At 39.4% G+C, this 20,484-nt stretch overlaps 3 protein-coding genes across 5 annotated transcripts in view; 1 reads left to right on the top strand and 2 right to left on the bottom strand.

Annotated features, from left to right (window-relative positions):
- The window catches only part of mideasb (mitotic deacetylase associated SANT domain protein b), a 30,601-nt gene extending 29,969 nt beyond the window's left edge, over window positions 1-632 (bottom strand). The window contains exon 1 of one of the 2 annotated variants that reach the window (XM_031309990.2): window positions 102-632. The gene's annotated coding sequence lies outside the window, so the exon portion shown is untranslated. The remainder of the gene's footprint in view (window positions 1-101) is intronic. The other variant, XM_031309993.2, reaches the window with a different exon arrangement.
- Window positions 633-742: 110 nt separating this feature from the next.
- On the top strand, window positions 743-5,253 carry ptgr2 (prostaglandin reductase 2). The gene is made up of 8 exons (XM_031309995.2): window positions 743-1,061; window positions 1,179-1,297; window positions 1,565-1,756; window positions 2,322-2,492; window positions 2,861-3,070; window positions 3,324-3,533; window positions 3,657-3,696; window positions 3,782-5,253. The coding sequence occupies exons 1-8, from the start codon at window positions 1,025-1,027 to the stop codon at window positions 3,844-3,846; spliced, it is 1,044 nt and encodes a 347-aa protein (XP_031165855.1). The 5' UTR covers window positions 743-1,024; the 3' UTR covers window positions 3,847-5,253.
- Window positions 5,254-6,341: 1,088 nt separating this feature from the next.
- On the bottom strand, window positions 6,342-17,572 carry tmem62 (transmembrane protein 62). Of its 2 annotated transcripts, XM_035994492.1 has the most exons (15): window positions 17,383-17,572; window positions 17,022-17,226; window positions 16,499-16,610; window positions 16,084-16,221; window positions 15,564-15,609; window positions 14,953-15,094; window positions 14,401-14,525; window positions 13,483-13,605; window positions 12,508-12,663; window positions 11,679-11,838; window positions 10,390-10,588; window positions 9,255-9,350; window positions 8,993-9,111; window positions 7,512-7,874; window positions 6,342-7,260 (listed from the first exon to the last, which is right to left on the bottom strand). In XM_035994492.1, exons 1-14 carry the CDS (start codon window positions 17,418-17,420, stop codon window positions 7,554-7,556), a joined length of 1,980 nt encoding a protein of 659 aa, XP_035850385.1. In that variant the 5' UTR covers window positions 17,421-17,572; the 3' UTR covers window positions 6,342-7,260; window positions 7,512-7,553. The 2 variants fall into 2 exon arrangements, with proteins under 2 accessions (XP_035850385.1, XP_035850384.1); XM_035994491.1 differs by having other exon boundaries at window positions 6,342-7,874.
- Between the last annotated feature and the right edge of the window lie 2,912 nt (window positions 17,573-20,484).

The following is a 20,484-nucleotide window of genomic DNA, read 5'->3' as shown; positions in this document are numbered from 1 at the left end:
TAGGAACAACACATTAATGTGGCTAATGACAGTGTACTAAACCATCAGAAACACTTAGCATAGAGGTGGCATGCATAAGCGAATACCTTCACAGTACTTACATTAAACTCTGTTCCTCCATGGCACATGCGCCTTCATTTCCCCGTTTTGACGGTGTCCTGCTGCAGCTAAAGTTGACGGTAAGCTAGTGTAACGGCAGCGATTTACTAATGAAACCGTAAACTTTTTAAATTTTTTTTTCCTCAGATTCCTCCACAAAGCGTCACTTCCCACTTTGAAACACTTTCAGCTAGCAATCAATACTGCAATCTATTGGGACCTACCCACGTTTACAATCTTTGATGAGAAACGGATCGATTGCATTGGCAACATCGATTGTAAATGTAGTCAAAATCACTGCTAAATATACTTCCATAGCTGCAGTGTCGATGAGCTCAATTAATAAAAAAAAAAGGTTGTTGAGGACGCGTACCGTTTCTGATTTGCTGCCTTAACGGCTCAACTGCACATAGGAAAAGACCAACTAGGACCGGCAAGATAGTAAATACCCCCTACACTAGAACATCGGGAATATAATGTCGCACTTTCCTATAATTGCATTTAGATCTTAGAAATGTAGCTAACGCTGACCATTAATTCGACGTATGGCATATTACGCATGCGCTAAATGAAACGGCTGCCTGCCGATATGTTCTCTTAATATCTAAATATATCGACATCATCCATGGTCCAACTGCCTAACGGGATTTAAACGAAGACGGAAGTTGGTAACAGGGAAGCCTCTCGCTTTGCACTTAATGAGACTTGCTACGTTAGCCTACAGACCATACAGACAACAAAAGCAACCCGTCCGGTAATGTTAACAGTATTTAGACAAGGTTTTGTAGTTAGTTGGTAATTTTATCGTGTTGCACACACCTTTTTAACAATTGTTTTACGCTGTGACCTTTGCACACATAAAAGCCTGACGTTTGTTGCCACTCGGCGTAACGTTACGTATTAAGGCTAACGTCACTTTTCAAAGATGCAGGTGCAGAGAGTCGTTCTCAACTCACGGCCAGGTAGGAAACTTTTCATAACAGAAGATGACCTGTTGTCTTGTGTCCCTGTGTGTGCTGCAACATTACTGCAACCGTGTGGCTAACGTTCACTCTAACTACTTATTTATACACATTAAGGTAAAAACGGGGCGCCAGTTCCTGAAAATTTCCGTCTGGAGGAGACGACTTTGGTACCTGACCTGAAAGATGGAGAGGTTCTTGTTCGGACGCTTTGCCTCTCTGTCGACCCTTACATGGTATTGATACAGTCAGAATGGACATACATTTTAAGTTATTGTATCTGCTTATGCATATTAAGGATTGTCTGGTTAAAAAAAAGTCGATAAATTAAAGTTAAGTCAAGCTTATTTTTGTCACTGCAATGAAACAACCAAAGTTATGTCATAAAATCAACTCTATATGTGTTATCTCTAAAAAGGTTAAGGCAAAACTCAAGCAAAAAAACACATGCAAAGCTTCCCATCTCCTTCATTTCTACGTATCTATCTGTTTTTGCTTCTCAGCGATGCAGAATGAATGAAGACACCGGTGTTGATTATGTGGCTCCATGGCAGCTGTCTGAGAGTGTGGATGGTGGAGGTGTCGGCGTGGTTGAGTCCAGCCGCTGCAGTACTTGCAGTGAGGGAGGTGTGGTCACTTCATTCAACTGGCCTTGGCAGACCTATGCTGTTATGAAAGGAAGTGTCTTACAGAAGGTGTGGCATATTGATGTTTGTCAACATTGGGGCATAGTCCATAGTTAATTAGGGCTGCAACTAACGATTATTTTCATAGTCGATTAATCTGTCGATTATTTTCTCGATTACTCGATTAGTTGTTTGATCTATAAAAATGTCAAAACATGGTGAAAATTGTGGATCAGTGTTTCTCAAAGCCTAAGATGACGTCCTCAAATGTCTTCTTTTGTCCAAAACTCAAAGATATTCAGTTTACTGTCACAGAGGAGAGAAGAAACTAGAAGATATTCACATTTAACAAGCTGATAATAATAATAACGAGAAATCTTATTTTTTTTTATAAAAAAATGACTCAAACGATTAATCGATTATCAAAATTGTTGGCGATTAATTTAATAGTTGACAACTAATCGATTAATTGATTCATCGTTGCACCTATATAGTTAATATTTAGCAAAAAAAAGAGAATGAGTTTAAAATGCATGCATGAACTAAAAGTTACCTGCACGTGACCAGCAAGCCATCTATGAATACTGACATAATTAATACCAACGCTTGTGATATTACCTTCTGTCTATTGCAGGTTAACCCACAGTTGGTTGATGGGCACTTGTCCTACCTTTTGGGTGCAGTTGGCATGACAGGCCTCACTGCACTGTTGGGCGTAAGGGAGAAGGGTAATGTGATCCAAGGGGCCAATCAGACCATGGTGGTGAGCGGTGCAGCTGGGGCCTGTGGCTCCATAGCTGGACAGGTAACTACAGCATATTTCACATTCAGGTCCAATAAGTGTCTTATATACAGTTGTAGCTATCTGAGATACTGGCCAAATGCATAGAAACAGCATTCTTAAAATTGTAGGGTTTCTACATGTTTACTTTGTCGTACACCAAGTTTTCTTAGAGTAGGTAAGAATATTTCTGATTTTTAAATGTTTAAATGTAAGGAAGATAAAGGCAAGATGATTGGTGGGAGATATAACTGTTATATTTCAAAAACAACACTCAGGATAGCAGATCTAATCTAGCTAACCACATATGCTAACATAAACAGCGATTAGATCACAAAGAAAAGGAACTCAAAACCTGATTGTATCATTTCACCCTGCTTCCATTTTTCCAGTTTGGCAGGCTGGATGGCTGTGTGAGAGTGGTTGGGATTTGCGGTTCTGATGAGAAGTGCAGAGCTTTAGTGGATGACCTGGGCTTTTCTGCAGCCATCAACTACCGCCAAGAGGATGTCCCTACAAGGCTCAAGGAGCACTGCCCTGATGGGATAGATGTTTACTTTGATAACGTGGGAGGTGCCATCAGTGATACTGTAATCGCACAGGTACTGCTTGAGTTGTGTCTGCGTGTGCAGAGAATAATGTAGTGTATGTTGTACTTTCGTTTGTGGTTTATCTGGCTGGAAAATATGTGAATCTTAAAGTGTTAGTTGGTTTTCTTCACCTTATTGTACTACCAACATTAGCAAATTAGAAGTGTGATTCTGAAGTGCTTCCTCCTGATCTTCAACGGTGAGTGTTTTGTGTCTTATAAATTCAATCTCACACATTGACCTCTCCAACTCTTCTTACCTCCAGATGAACAAAGACAGCCATGTGATCCTGTGTGGGCAGATCTCACAGTACAACAAGGACGTGCCGTATCCTCCGCCCCTGAGTGAGGAGATACACGAAACCCTGCGAAGGAAGAACATCACCCGGGAGCGATTTATGGTGCTTAACTACATGCACAAAGCAGAAGCTGCCCTCTGTGAACTGAGCCAGCGAGTTAAATCAGGCCAAATCAATGTAAGGAGGAAATGGTGATGATGTGTGGTTGAGTGTGTGGGTGTCCTTGTTCATTTGCAAAATGCATGCCTCTTCTCCGTCTGTCTCTTCACATCCTTTAGTAATTCTGCTTTCACTCTGCAGGTGCTGGAAACTGTGGTTAATGGCATCGAAAATATGGGAGGTACGTAGGTTTTAATTTTTGCATTTTGTATGACTTTTTTTGTTAACTTGACAGGAGTTGAATCATTCTTTTCATTTTCTTGCAGATGCATTTTGCTCTATGATGAAAGGGGGAAACATTGGCAAGCAAATTATAAAGATATCAGAGTGAAGAAAATCACTGTAGCTGCTCTGACGAGACGGACGCCTTGGGAAATTAACTTACAGTTGCCTTTCTATCACCATTAACACTAACTTAATGAACTGTAGTAAGATATTGCATTGATTAGCTGACGCCAGTTGATTACATTTATAAACCATGAATGAAAAATTACATAATGAAAAAAAAATAAATGAAATTTAAAAGTTAGATCTAAGTCTTGAATTTAATACTTATTGATTTAGACTTTTGGAAATTGTTGTAGCAGTAATACATGTAGAGTACAATATTCCAGTACTGCCTAATGATAATAATCTACAAAAGCACTGCCCATACTGTACCAGTACCATAATATGACATCAGCAGATGTCTTCTCGTATGGAGTCCCGAAACTGACAAAAGGCAGTAAAAGGACAAAGACAAAATCTTTTAGTACAATAATTCAGAAGGAGTTTTTCTTCTTCTTTTACTTCCAATCAGTTGAAAAAATATCTGATTGGAGGTAAAATAACTAAGTCACTGAAGCAATCAAGAACACTGCCTAGTTAGCTTAGCTGAAAACACTGCTAGCTTAATGAACACACAAATTACCAGCCTTCTCAGCTAGCTACCTAGCCTAAACATAAAACTATGTATATGTAGGCCTAAGGTTAATCATCCATATACTCCATATTGCGTTAGCATTACTGTCTAAATAAATACATAGCAAAAGGCTGGCAAGCTGATAACAAAAGTTAGCTTGCAAAAACTATTTGAAAGTAGCTTCTATCTTCATAGCATTATTGTCATGTCTCCTGGACCACAGTGGCAACTTTGGACTTTACTGTGTATATGTGATTCATTGTCTCTCATAATGTTAAACTAAATAAAAGATATTTTAGCTAGCTAACTTTGCAGCTTGCTAGCTAAAGTGCTTTAGCTACAAAAAAGTGCAAGAGTTAATACAGTATATACTAATAGCAGAGCCAGCAGAATACAGCATAAACACAATTAACATTATGGGTGGCTTAGTTTTAAGAAGAAAACTGGACTGCATTGTGTTATCCTCGACATTGTGTAGATGTGATTTAATGTCTTATTTCTTAAACTGTTTTAACTAAAGATTTTAAAGTAGCATTAGCTAACTAATTTTGTTTGCACAAGCTTTTCAACTAAAGTGCTTCAGCAACAAAGACTATAAGACTGATGCTTTAGAAGTATAGATGATAAATAGTACATTCACTAGCTGGTTTAGTTTCATGAAGAGCTATATAACTAGCTGAAAATGCTGGTGCTTATTGTATTTATTTCCCTGCCAAAGTTTTCAATAAAGCTACATACCAATGGCAATATCATTGTCATATAAGCATGAAGAAGTAGGAAATGTTAGATGTGGATAAATTATTAAATGTGTACCAAGATCAAACAAATAGGAAAAAGAGCTAGAAAAAGTTAAATAAGAGTGCAGCTGATTGGACTTTAAAGGAGAAATATATTTTTTCTTTTCTTTCTCCATTTATTTTGCATTCCATTTTATTTAACAGTATTATTGACAAAATCACTTTTTTTTTTTGACTCATCATATTTTTTACCATCTTTTGTCAGTGTTGGGCTCCGTATTTTTGTTGTACACTCCTGTGTGACATTACAGTATGTGACAAGAACGTGAAGACAAACACAATGTATATGATTTACTGTAATGAACATTTTATTCCACAGCACTATAAACCATTAATAAAATAAAATTGTGGTTGGCTCCAATTTCAGTAGTCACAAGAAAAATATGTGGCCGGTGTAAAATCATCATCTTTTCATTCATACACTTCAGTGTTTGAACATAGGAGGGGATGCAGAATAGGTCAATAAGTGAACACCAGTACCAGTATCAACATATTCAGTGAGCATTAATACACTATCACAATTGTCTCATCAAGATATGGTTTTGGTGCTTTTCTGCAAAAACAAAAAAAGCAAAAAAACAATTCCATGCATGATTCAAAGGGTGGGAGTGAAATGCAACACAATTCTGCCTCCTTGTGGACAGATTACATAGCTCGTGAGAGGTACTAAGCGTCATTGGAGAAGAACTCTCCAATAACAAAAATGCATCAATTTGTCTTTATGCTGGAATTATACATTTGGTAGTGCTCCTGTACAAAAATACTTGTTTTTGCAGAGAAGGGGGAGGAAAAGTTAGTAAAAACATTGCCATCAAGAGTGCACATAATTTAGTTTTCTTAGTGTCTAGCAGCTGTTCTAATATTAAACTGCATGTCTTATTACAGCACTGAACAATTATTCTGCACACACACTGGGTATGGCTTAAAAAACAACCATGATTTAACTCTGTTGGAACATTGCTTCCACTAAAAGACTTGATAAATGTGATCTTCACCCTTTTTGTTTTAAGATTAGTTTGTTCTTGTGGAATCTAGGCACCTGATACTACTGACTAGAAAGGATTAAATGACAGACACAGTTTGCTGCTCTCACACCTTCACAAAAAAGGAAATTGGAACAATACAGACAAACACAGAGCGGTCCAATTAACTTCCAATGCAAGAAATACCCATTTCCTGTGCAGATATATAACATGAAGGGAATATAAAAAGAAATCACTCAATACAATCAGAAAGAATATATTAAAACAGCATAGTACTGGTTCATCTTATTTCACCACATCTATAACACATTCATTTTGTTTTTTAGCCACCACACATCTCGATTTTAGTAGTTCACTGAGCTACTATGGAGTATAAAAACACTGTCCTGAAATACTACTGGGACCAGCCTTTTGTTAAAGTGCTCACATTCCTGAGAAACAAACAGCTGCTTCTGTAGTCACTTTTGAAGGAGCACGAAGAGTCAGGCCAACTTGTTGTTGTGTTTTGGTGGCAACTGGCATTTAAGTTTTTGATGTTAACTATTCAATGCGAATATTGAGACAATTTTTAAGTGGCAGTTGTGTGCAGTGGTTTCATTCATTTTCAACAGATTCATTTGAATTAAAAACACGTGTAGTCAATAACTACTTGTACACAGATCAACTACAGTATTTGATTAATCTGTCATTTCCCTAATTTGATTTCCTGTAATTGTGTAGAATAAACTTGAAAATTTGATCGTTGAGCATGCATTGCCTGGGTTATCTTCACCAGAGTTATTGTCACTACCACGCTCTGTCAGCCATGGGGGGGAAATAGGAAAGCTTACAGTATACAAAATTAAGCTTTCTTATCCACCCAATTTGTGTCGGAACATGAGGATCGGTTTGGCACGTCCAGCCTATATTACTGAGTGAAAATGATTTTCAGAGGGAAGAATAAAAGGTGAAATCTTGCTTATTCATCCTTTGGCAGTGGTGAAGTGGCATTAGGCCTAGGCAACACTTCCAAAAAAGTGCTAATGCTCAAGTAAATGAGTCAGCTTAAATCACAGCAGAATATACTGTTAACTGCGGCACACATTGGACGAGTCCTCTCAAATAGGCTATTTTACTTGGCTATTTTGCACACATTGCTATGAATATGGCCAGAAATGTGCTCACCGGTGCTTTACAATAACATGCATATTAAGTAAACAATACTATCATTAAACAGGATATTGAGTGATGTACTGTGAATTGGCTTTTGGAAGGAGGAGAGAGAGAGAAAGAAAGGAGGAGGGGCTTTCAGGTTGGATAGAGACAGCAGAATATATCTGAGTCAGACTTGATGGAAATTGTGGCGGCACAATTACTGTCAAGAGGGAGAGACGCCCTTGCTGTTGTCGCGAACAAGAGGGACGGGGCCTGCCCAGGCGCGGTAGACCAATAGCAGACTGAGCCCTAACGCCCATGTGCGGACTGGAGACAGGAAAAATGCCACAAGGCCGTAGGTCTCAAAGAGAAAGTAGCAGGAGTGAACCTGCCAGGTGAACAGCAGCAGCATTAAGAGGTGAACTGCCAGAGTCCGCCAGCGGCAGCCCGGCCCCAAGAAGTGGGATCGGAAGGTGTTGCCGCGGCAACGGTGATGGAGACACCAGCAGAGATAACAGGTGAGGGGCATGTTGAAGAATAGCAGCTGGCAGAGAGGAAATGAGTCCAGTTAGATGTGATTAGTTCTTGATTATCACTGTAAGTTCTCAGTACAAGGAAGTACTAATACAGCAAGGGGACAGACCATGTTAAGTGCAAGTTGGTTCACAACCTGTATGGCTTGTGACCCCTGAAAATGAAGAAATATTTAAATATAATAATAATTTATATATATATATATATATATATATATATATAGTTAGTAAATATGACTTATAAGCAGCTCATACAAACAGTGATTTGTATAGGCTGAAGAGTTAAGTATTTAGCATTTTACAAGAAAACGCTAAAAGATTTTAATTTATGTTATGATTAATATGTCGGAAACTCAAAAAGTTAAAACTCTAAGAACTTCTTTTTTGGCCACTTGGGGGCAGCGGAAACAAGCTGCGAACACAACACTGACATATTACCACCTTGACATTACATTTAGCCGACGCTTTTTATCCAACGACTTCCAATAGGTGCATTCAACCATGAAGGGACAAACTCAGAACAGCAAGAATCATATAGAAGTACATTAGCTTCTAATAAGCCCAACTACAGAGAGCCACATAAGTAAGTGCATTTATTTTTTACAACTTTTTAACAGTTACCTTACAACACAGATTTGGGGAAACATTAACACTTATTTGGGGTTGTGTTTCACCTGATGAATGCAAGTTCAACATTCACTCTCTTTTAGCTCTGTTTTTTGGTCTCTACTAACTCCTGAGGAAAATATCTGCCTTTTTAGCTGCTAAATGCTGCACTGTGTTCACCAGCTAGTTGCTAAATGCGTCTGTCTGCCATTTGGTGCTGGGCAGATAGCATGCATGTTGGTTTTAAAGGATTTTGTGATAAAAAAAAAAATAGCCTGCCTGCTGTGGCAGAAAATGCTATGAGAGCAGTGAGACTAACCAAAAACAGTAAAATTGTGGGCCAAAAAACCAAAACAATTAACTGAAATCATTATAAAGCTCTGTAGAGCTAAGCCGGGTAATAATCCTCTGTGGGTTCATCACTACGAGCCAACCCTTTCACATACAAGTAGTCCTATGACCTTTTGCTAATGTACACACATTACTGAGATGTAGAAGTGCTGAATAAAATTGATTTACTTACTTGAACGACTCCAATAACGTAAGTGAGACTGCCCTCCAGGAAGTGTCCATCGACGAACACCCCAAAGGCGAAGCAGGCACCGCTATGGCCATCTATCATCTCTCCTATGAACCACGGACCTGAGAGAAGCCGCACAGCCAGGAGTTATTTATACAGGAACAGATGCAAGATTACTAGGAAAGCTTGTGAAGCAAAGCAGCATTTTGAAAGAACTATGTCACGCGTCAGACAAAGAGGGAATGAGACAAAGCAGTTGACCCACCTAAGGCTGTACACAGGTTAAACAGCAGCAGAGAGTAGTAGAAGGTGTCCATTGTGCTGACCAGATGGAGGGACATACAGGCTTGAGAGGTCAATCCTGGCGATGATAGACAAAACAAAAATGTATCAATACATCAAGAACAATTATTTAAATAATTACATAAGCCTATATTTATTAACATGATACACTAACATTTAGTCTACATGTTAAGATAAGATAGAACTTTTTTGTCTGTTCACACAGAACATTTTCTTGCATCGTCTGCTCCAACAATCGACTGATAACATTAAAAAACACAAACAACATGTGGACAAGCTCCGGCTTCTATAGCACATATGTTCTGGAACTGCCCGAAACTCTGTAAATACTGGGCCAACATCTTTCAAACTCTGTCTGCAGTTCTTAATATTCAACTTAAACCAGACCCAGTGTTAGCGGTATTTGGGGTTAAAGCGTCCACAATGGTTTTGTCAAAGAATCAATACAACGTGATACGTTATGTGACACTGTTGGCACGGAGGATGATTTTACTAAATTGGAAGCAGAGAAACCCACCAGCCCACTCAGCATTAATGAAAGAGGTGATGAACCTGTTACAGCTAGAAAAGATTCAATTTTCACTCAGAGGGACCGCACACAAATTCCAGGCAACATAGCAACCGTTTATTGATTACTGTGAGAAGATAAAATTGTAAAAGCTTTTTCTCTTGGTTCATGTGGCATCCTATAAGTTGTTTTGTTTCTACTTTTTGTTTGTGTGTGTGTGTGTGTGGGGGGGAGTACTGTTTATTTTGTTAAAAAAAAAAGAAGAGAAAAATGTGATTTGATGTGATTATCCTAATTACTTCAATAATAAAAAATAAAATGAAAAAACTAAAACAAAAAAAAAACAAAACATAAAAAACATCTGTACGGTCAGCCACGCACGAACGCACGCACGCACGCACGCACGCACGCACGCACGCACGCACGCACGCACGCGTCACCTTCTGTTCACAGTCAGACTCTGCAGAGCCTAACATCAGTTAATTGCACTTCACTTGCCTCTAATCAATATGAAATTATTATGATGATGATGATGATGATGATGATGATGATATATTTATGATATGAATGGTATTTAGTGACAGTTAACCTCTTCCAGATGGAATACGCAGGAATCTGAAGGCCAGCAGCACCCCTACATTCAGCAGCGTGATTAAAATGAAGGCCACTCGGGCCAGGATATAGTGGTCTGTGAGGAGGACGAAGGACTGCACGAAACCAAAGCTGGGAGTCAGGTCGTCCTCCAGAGTAAAGTGCTGCTCCCGCACTGATGATCGGCCTGCCGAGTCCTGACACGCACACACAAAAAGATAAGAAAGGAGGTAATTGTTAATTCCATAAGTCTTATAAGTTCTATGAGAAAGTCGACATTAAAAGCCACAGTGCCCAGACAGCCGATCTACATCAACTGATTCCTAATTCAACTCAAAGCAAACAAACCTCCCGAATTTAATCAAGACCTATGAAATATTTAAAAGTCTGAGAACGCTATAGGTGGAAGATAAATGAATGCTGTACTGACTAAGGGCGGCATGATATGAGGAAAATATACACTATGCGATAACGTTGTTGAATATCGCGATAACTATATTACTTGCGTTAAATAAACAGATATTAAAGATTGCTCAGTTCTGCTGCTTTCAGTATTCTAATATACAGCAAATAAAAAAACATTCCAACATTATTTTATTGAATGAATTGAACATAAAAGGCACCACTAAAGAATGACAGTTACATTTAAAGTGTAGTTTTCTACTGACACTCTCTTTCAACTAACTCAGGAGTGTCTTTTGCGATATGTCGCCGCCTTTCAGGATGTGTTTATTGCGCCAGTTGATATCGCCATAACGATAAAAAAACGATATATTCAGTCGTTCCAGAAAAATGCAGAGTTTTTTTGTGATTGTTGCGGGCAAAAATCCTTGATTATGCAGCACGTTTTCTTAAAAAAATGCAATGGAATATGCGGGATATTTATGCAATTTTATGCGATGAATTTGCAAAAAATGCGGTTTCATCATGGTTTCATCGCGGGGTTTGCAGCTTTTGGATGATGTTCACGTCGCGTAATTACGTCACTTCATAACGTTCCCATGGCAACAAATGGCTGCTCTTGTGTGAAGTAAACGCAACATTTTTCAACTTTCTGCGAAGATATATGTGACTTTTTTGCAACGAAAATGCGGGGATTATGAAATCATGCAAGCCCCGCATATTTTGCGCGGAAATCGGCAATTTATGCGCCGAATGTGCGGCGTATTTGAAAAAATGCGGCCCCTGCATAAATATGCAGACTTTAGCTGATTATGCATTGAATTATGCGATCGCATAATCGCGTTTTTCCGGAGGGACTGTATATTGTGCAGCCCTAGTACTGACCTCCACTTTAACTCTGATAGTGTGCAGTCCAGTGAGGTAGAGAGATGGATCCCACAGCAGAACATAGAGAGGCCCTCCAGCTGCGTGGCCTTTCCCCAGAGGTTTCCCATCTACGCTTAAATGCACCGCTTTGATTGGGGCCTCTGAGAAGGCCAAGATCCTATTGAGAACAAAGAAAATTAACATTTTTAATACTGAAAATAAGATAAAGGCTGTGTTATCATGCTTACTTGTCGCCTAGTGAAAAACACTTTAGGATGAACCTCTGCCGATGTTGCAAACGTGTTACTTAAAAATAATCTCCATCCAGATTTGCACCATGGTACATTAAATGATTGACAATTACAGGGTGTACATGCTTGTTATTTTCATTTAAAGTGCACTAATTCATGAGACACATTGTCTCGTAATGTTAACTTGTCCTTTTTTTTTTCTTTAAGATTATTTTTTTGGGGCTTTTTTCCCTGCAAAGGCCTCAGCCTACATGGGGCGCACTCTCTGACTGGGTGAGCTAGAGGTCGCCCCGTTAATTTGTCCTTTAAAATATTAACTTACTAACTAACTTGTTCCCTGGGCCATGACCTAACTGTCTACCAAATGGCATCGAAAACTGTCACCAGATTTTGACATATACAATACTGCTAGTAACAAAACCAAAACCTCCTAGGCAGAGGTAACTACAGTTTATTTAACGGTGATGTAATAACCCACACTGCAAGCTGGGTATATTACGTAACAGGGGCAGGTGCTCTGTAAAAATGTTTGTTGTGGAAGCATGTGTAGTAGAGCTAGTGAGGGCTTTATGGTTCAACACACACGGAACAGACACCTGATGTGTGTTGATCTCCGTATTCGAGCCAGCGGCTCCACTCCGGGATGCAGATACTGCGCGTCCTTGGGGTTGGTGATGAGCACTGCAGGCCACTGCTCAAACTTCAGGTCAGAGAAACTCAGCAGGTCGTGGTCAAAGGCCAGAACCCTGTACCTGGAGACAGATGTGAGACGGGGTTTCTGCAAGCTTCACCAAGCTAAACTTATGGTGTTTTTCCACTAAATGGTACCTGCTCGACTCAACTCACCTTTTTTGGTTTTCCATTATGAAAAAAGTCCCTGGTACCTGCCAGGTACTTTTTTTAGTATCACCTTCATCGAGGTTCCAAGCGAGCTGAGCCGATACCAAAAGGTGACGTGAAAACCTGCAGACTACTGACTGGTTGGAGAGAATCGTCACCAATCACTGCGTCATCATTGCTAGCGACAGACGGGGGTGTCCTGAACAAACCCGCCGTTTTTAAATAGTTTAGCCAGCGGTGTTTTGTTTTTTTTGATGCCTCCAGCTTCTTTTGAAACAAAATGTGTCTTCTGGCTGTGGCAACAGCCACATGCCGAGAATCAAAAACAACACACATTTGACGTTCTGTGTGTGTGTCGCGTTAGGTCGCGGCAGTTTCCTAACAGCCACGCTGGCCTCACGCATGAGGCAGTACTAAATCTGCAATGGAAAAAGGAGGATGGGGCACCGCGGCCGAGTCGAGTCGAGCAGGTACCATGTAGTGGAACAACGCCATTAGACTTTCCAAACCTTTTTAATACCACATTAGTGCTATTTAATACCTGTTTCACAATATGAAAATAAAATGGAAAACCAGGGACAATATAGCCTAGAATGACTTATTATTATGACACTTTTTTCAGTTCTTCCCAACAGTATATAACAATAATTCCTACTGATACAATTAATTAAATTAGGGCAACCTGGACCCGAATAAACAGCATAATTAAAAATCTTTTTTGTTTTCCGTACCTGCGGTTGTCCATCCAGTCACCCAGCTCCAGCTCCAGGGTGCCTTGGGGATGTCGGCTGTGGAGGACCGGCATCAGGCCGCCCAGTGTGTGCAGGTGGCCGCACAGATATGCAACTGCAGATCTAAACACAAGAGGTCCAAATGTAAGAACTGTAAGAACTTTGTCATAATAAATAAATATTCTGAACATTCCTGAAAATGCAAAATAAAGGATTCTGAAAAAGAGAAATGGCCCATCACTTGCATTTGAATATGATTAATAGGAGGATATTAAAACCAGCTGCCAATCAAACGCTGCTAACCTTTGGGTTCATCATTCTGAAATTGTGTTATTAATGCAGGGATGCACCGAATCCAGGATTTGGCTTCGGATTCGGCCGAATATTGGGTTTTTTGACGGGGTTTCGGTTTCTGCCGAACCTTAGAATTTTTTTCCACCGAACCCTACGCTTGCACTACACGCGCTACGCTGGTCGATGTAATGACGCCGCCGTTGATTACGGGAAGGTGTTTACATAGGTGGACCGCTCAATGCAGTAGGCTGTGAGAAAGTGAAAATGGAACTTGTGAGCAGAAAAAGTCTTTGGCAGTACTTTCAGTCAATAGAAGGCCATTCAAGTCAAGTTAAAAAATACACTGCTGTGGACGTTGTTAACTTCATTAATGTGTTTACTGTGTTAATGGACTGAGGATGGGAGTAGGATTCGGTATTCGGATTCGGCAGAATCTTAACCAGTGGATTCGGTATTCGGCCGAACCCCAAAAATCTGGATTCGGTGCATCCCTATATAAATGTCTAGTTAGTTTGCATGTCGAAACAGCAGGCTATTGAATGTTTGCAGACTATGTCATGGCATGGCATGGCAATATGTATTTACACACCCTGTTAGCATCTAACAGCAACAGCATTTTCTTACCTCATCATGTCCCGAACTCCTGGAGACGGGGAGACGACAGTTGAGGTGGTGTAGTGGCCAAACCAGATCGACTGGTTGCTTTTCAGACTCTCAGCTCTGAACGTGTCCAGCAAGTCCATTTGAGTCTGTCATATATTGAGAAAGAAAATATGTAATGACTATATGTTAACCATTATCTACTGTGTATGAGTGCTTTATTTATTCATTTGAATACAGAAAAAGGCTTGTGAACCATGTTTTCCTTTCAGTAAATTCACATTTACAGCACTGTTGACCATTTAAAGTACGAGGAATCTGTATTCGTTGTAATGTGTGTTAGTACAACCTTCTCTTTGCCTATTTCTTAAATAAACACATTTTGTTTTTCCGTTTACTATTCAATGCATTGTCTTATAAAAGAATGCAACCTTAAATAATGTGTCTTCTCTAATCTTCAAGTGTAATAAAAGAAAGAGCGCTTGCAGTATTCAAAATGTCTCTACTTTCGGAAGTTTGTCACGATATTCAGCGAATGTTTATGTTCGGTGAAGAGAAGGTGCTCGCCAGTTGTACCTGGTTGAGAATACCAAAGAAATTGTACGGCCTCTTGGGTCCTGGAGTCAGAGTGGCATCCGCACAGACAAAGGAGTAGTTGCCAAAGGGAGTTTTGTGAACATAGTGGAAAGAGCCTACTTTCTGATTGGCCGAGTATTTCCTAGGGAATGAACAAATTCAACGTGAGCAACAAGATACGGTGGTCTGGGATGGAGCCAGCCACTCCAATCCTAATAGAGTCCTGAGATAATTTGATGCATTTTAAATAAATAAATTAGGCTTGCATAGGAGACAGACTTTGTCTGGCAGAGGATGACCACAACATTAAGAACATTAAGGAGATAAAAGATCAGTCAGCATTAACAGAAGCCGCAATGTCACATAAAACATAATTTGTGTCAGAAGACAAGAGAGTCAGTCTCTGTTCATGCAGATTCTGCTTCTATTTTAGTCCTCAGGAAGCTGAGACAGCTTGGATTATTGTCAATAAATAGGTCTGCAACTACTCATGTTTCTGTGTGCTCTGATCGACTTCACACTCAGCTTGCTGCTACAGTATAAGACATGCAGTAGACTGTGACTGGATGTAGATCAGGCATTTACTGTAGTGTTAAAATTTGAATACTGACCGGTAATAATTGTTGACGCTGTCCAATGAAATAATATTGAAGGCATCTGTCAGAAGAAATGAAATAATGGTGAGATTTGGCAGAATATAAACTAGAAAAGGCAAGTCCATAGCTTTAAAATGTACTGCTAAGGAGTAGAATGTCTAATGGAGAAATTCCCAAAGGAACAACACATATTCAATCCACGAATCAGATATGCTAATGTTTCTGCAAGATATCGAACAAAATATTTTGTTGCCATAGAACCAGATAAACTGACAAGACACACATCAACAACTGCGATCAATAATTGCGGTCAGAGGAACTCTAGATCCAAACATTAGCACTCCTCTTTTTTTGACAGTTACAAATTAAAGATATCTTCTTTCACATCTAATAGCTTACAATCCAATAACGGAGGGGAAAGCGAACCACAGTTAATGGAGTCTTCAGAAAATTGATAATTGTACTCTGGGATGTTTCCATTGAACCACTGAGCATGAAGAGAGCATTGAGATAACAAAGTGCTGTGGTTAATCACCATGATTTCCACGGATGTCTATCCACCTAGTGCGCTCCATCACACGTGACCTCTTCAGGATGTTGTGGTAAGCCTGCCACTCCACCTCATGCTGGAGGGAACCCACCTTACTCTCTGTTTTAGCATCTGTCAGATCCCCTGTGGAGTTGGAAAAGATACATCTGAGAAACAACATGGCGACAGCCAGTCGGCCTCAATTACAAGATTACAAAACTTTAAGATGAGATAGCCTTCATTGGAAATTTGTCTTGGACACATACAGTATCTGCTGAAAATACAAAAAAAAAAAAAAACATGTTGCGCACACACACACACACACACACACACACACACACACACACACACACACACACCCGGTCGTACAACATACCATACATAATAATAGCTTTAGTTAAAGATGGGGGGATTACTGTACCTGTTGCAAGCACTAGAACTGGCTTAATCACTTCAATTGTGTCAGTGCAGAAGTTTTCAAAATCTGGAATACGTCTTGGGTCATGAAATCGGCTAATGTGAATGTCGGACACCTTGAACCAGACATAAAAAACTGAATCAGGGATAGATTTATAAAAATAAAAAAGGGGGTAAAAAGGGTCTTAAATCTGCCTTTTTATTTCATTAATATAAGAGTTGTAAAACACAAAAGGTACGACATCTGACTACAACTTACTGTGTTGCTGAACCACGTTTATTACCTTACAATTACACACTTCTGTGGTCAGTGACCTCTTTCTGTCAATCATTCAGAGAGAGTTCACTATGTTAACTACCGCCGCTAGCTTCCTATGACAGCACTGCAAAGCCAAAGGTAGGTATTCTACATTCATGTTAAATGTAAGTAATATTAAAAATTGAGATATTGGTTGAATTTGGAATTCATCATTCCATCATGACCAAAGACCAAACAAAGCTAGCTAGCGAGATGAAATAAAGCCTACCTGTATAAACCAGAATATATTGTTCAACTCGCCGCCGGGAAATGGTGGAGAACTCCCCTTAGAGTCATCCCCATCACGGACAGTCGGGTGCTGAACGCTCCGTTTCGGGTGCCAAGCCGTGTCATAGCTGTCCAGCACCCAGGAGGTGATGCACGCCAGGGCCAGTCCGAGGATAACCAGTGCACCGAACAGCTTCAGCATCCTCCTGTAGTGGCGAGAGAGGGGGCTTGCTGCCGCCGTGTGTCCCGGACAGAAAAAAATCTAGCTACTGGTGGAAATAGCTAAGGACACGAATCCCACTGACATTAACTACAGACAGTATGAACCATTTAGCCACATAGCTAAGATCTCAGACTCAGACCGTTTCTGTCGCTGCCATCGCGGCCACGGGAGATACATTGAGGTGCGGGGTTCATTCACGGCTCGGCTAAGCTGCCTTCAGGGGCGGAAGCTCAGCAGGTTAGCTAGCAACCTACCAGCTACCAACACAGGATACTGACCGGTTGGCCAATTTCTTTTCCTAGGATAGTGAAGGCATGGGAAAAGTATGACCTGCTCTACTCTCCCTCTGATTGGCTCGTACATGTCGTCTTCGTTGGTGAGGTTTAGTCAAGAGGAGTGGTATTGGTTAGGGTAAGGGTAAGAATGTTAGCGTAAGCCAATCAGAGGCAGAGTAAGACAGAGTAGGGCAGGACCAGAGCCCTTCGCCATCCTGGGGTGGAAAATACGCTGAATGGTTGAATGCGATGTGGAAACGTCACCGAGAGAGTGTTGGCGCGTTCATGCTGTCACCTCGGAATGACAGGAACCGCCCCCGTGATTACGTTGTTTTTCTGACTACCAGCGTTCACATGGTTCTAAAACAGAAATTTAAAATGGATGTAGGAAACTGCAGCTTTTGTGAAAATGAACCTGAAGACTTGGATCATCTTTTCTGTTTGCGTGAAGTTGTTCAAAGATTTTGGCTGGACCTTATTCAATTGCTTGTATCTAAAGGAATTCAGATAATGAATCTATCAATTCATGATATAAAATTTGGTATTTTTCGCAATGATCACAATGATTTTGGCATTAACAATGTAATTCTGCTAAGTAAACATTTCATACACAAATGTCGTTTCTTCAAGATAAAACCTAATATCACTCATTGGAGGAATGAGTTGAAACTTTTTTATAAATCTTTATTATTGATTAATAACAAGAATGCAGGGAAACTGGCTTCTTTTATAAACATTCTTATCGAATAATTGCCCTTTTAAATTATTATTATTATTTTTTTGTCTGCTATATCATGCCCCATGTTCTTATGTTTGTTTATGTATATATATTCTAAGATATGCACTGTAAATTCGTAGTAAGATTGTACACTGTACCTAATTGGATTGTATTTGTTCTGTTAATTAAAATTGAAAAAAAAAAAAAAAAAAAAAGCGTTCACATGGTTAGGATGGTCAGGATGCGTGTTCTTCTTCTTCTGTTATATTGGCGTTTGGCATAACAACTTGTTGCATGACTGCCACCAACTGTTGGCCGTAACCTAGAGCATCAGGTGTGTGAAAACCTGGTGAAAACAAGTTTATTGCCATTGAAATATGTTCAGTGAACCAAATTCGCCTACTACATCAAACGTCAGTTGTCAACAACGCGTCACCAACTCGGAAACTCGGTTAGCAAAATCTGGCCCGAGTTTCCCACCTCTGATTCCCACAGGAAGGGACGTGAATGATGTAGTTTTCACTCGGAAAAACGTTTTTCCAATGTCCATGAACGCACGGTGTGTAGAGAAAGATATCGAGCTCCCACTTTGAGTGTTTTACGAGTACCGCAGAATCGACCGCAATATTTCTGCACCTGTCATCACGATGATTTCTGGGAATAACGGAACAGTCACATCCTGAGGAGTGGTGGGTTTCTAAGTAATTTCTGTTTTTTAATGAGAAGAATTTGATTTCTGAATTGATTAACAGCCTATATACTTTTTAGAATGTTTATATATATATATAGCCTATATTTAATTCAAATGAACTATCTCACATAGCTCAATAAGCATGTTTGTTTATATTTGTTCTTTTGCTTACATCACATAAAATCACATATATATTCCATGTACTGTTGATTTGATTTTAATCTATGCAAACTCAATCCAGTACCTTACTATAATAATACACAATATTACCTTTGTGCACTAATGTTCAGTCAATGTATTACAGTAGTGTGGCCCTATTATTCTGCAATGTATTTCCAATTCATATTATTATTAGCAATATGGAGATGCAGCACACAATTTATATGCACCACGTATCTGAAACAAAACTCCCAAAGAACTTGGCATATCAATATATATCTAAGCATGCTGTATACACTGTACACACTGTCATATTAACCTACATCATGTATATGAAGCAACCTGTTACATTAATCATTCCATAGCCTATTTATTCCAGCACCCTTTGCACACTCTGCACCATTGCACTAATGTCGTACTGTTTACAAATGTGATTTTGTTGTTGTTTTTAAAATATATTTAGATACTTTCTTTTTTATATAGGTATTATATTTATATATGTACATAGTAGTCAAATGTTTATGTTTGCCTTGTCCAGCTTTGTTGTCCTTGTTTTTTAGCTGTATGTCTGTTTCTATGTAAGTACATTGAGCGCAACAAAAAAAAAACTTACTTGTATGTGACACATACAAGTAAGTTGTATGTGCCTACTTAACAATAAAGCTGAATCTGATTATAGAGGTCTGCTCCAAAAACAAATCAGCATTATTAGGAAATTGAGTCTTACAATGTGTCTGTCAGACACTGCTTTTTATCAAATGGGAGATAGACAGGTTTTCTTAACTTTGTGGTTTTGAACATATTTCAGCCATTAATGTCAATGTCATGTCAATATATTGGTGCTAATGGGAAAGTGGTGAGATTGTTAGGCTACTACTTAGTACATTTTGAAAAACTGCATCCAAGTTTAAACAGTTTGAACACCCATAGTTAAAATATGCTATGCATTTGTTATTTAAAAATTTTAAAATTGACTGAGGAATAGAAAATGTACACTGCAAAGTGGGGGGATTGTTCTTTTTAATCGCTGTGTAGGAATGGATGTATTAACTATAACCATCAGTTACATACGTCATCTTTGACTTAATGTCGCCTCCCAGTGGTCTTTGCGAAAAGTGTATTTTTTTCCCTCAGTGGCCGTGTTCCAAACATGTATCCTCAAACACAACAGAGATTACTTGTTTGTTTTTAAATTTTTAGCTTAATTTGATATCTAAAACATTTGGGGTTTTTTGTTGCACGACGTGTATATATTATATACGACGTGTATATAGTATAATACTCGACAAAATGTGAAAGCTGTTAAAAAAATAAAACACTGATCTGTGATTGTGTACAGCGCGCGCGTCGACTGTTACCGCGAACGAGCTTTTAAAGACCCCGGTGCGCGCGCCCGAG

This window comes from Sander lucioperca, chromosome 18 (assembly GCF_008315115.2).
Source record: "Sander lucioperca isolate FBNREF2018 chromosome 18, SLUC_FBN_1.2, whole genome shotgun sequence".
Taxonomy (NCBI): Eukaryota; Metazoa; Chordata; class Actinopteri; order Perciformes; family Percidae; genus Sander; species Sander lucioperca.
This window is presented reverse-complemented; position numbering and strand designations above follow the sequence as displayed.

Coding starts and splice junctions, on each gene's coding strand:
- ptgr2 (XM_031309995.2), top strand. CDS start 1,025: ATGCAGGTGCAGAGAGTCGTTCTCAACTCACGGCCAG. Junction 3,534..3,656: donor TTAAATCAGGCCAAATCAAT/GTAAGGAGGAAA, acceptor TTCACTCTGCAG/GTGCTGGAAACTGTGGTTAA. Junction 3,697..3,781: donor TGGCATCGAAAATATGGGAG/GTACGTAGGTTT, acceptor ATTTTCTTGCAG/ATGCATTTTGCTCTATGATG.
- tmem62 (XM_035994491.1), bottom strand. CDS start 17,420: ATGTATCTCCCGTGGCCGCGATGGCAGCGACAGAAACG. Junction 15,095..15,563: donor AGCGTCAACAATTATTACCG/GTCAGTATTCAA, acceptor TTCATTCCCTAG/GAAATACTCGGCCAATCAGA. Junction 13,606..14,400: donor GGAGTTCGGGACATGATGAG/GTAAGAAAATGC, acceptor TCTTGTGTTTAG/ATCTGCAGTTGCATATCTGT.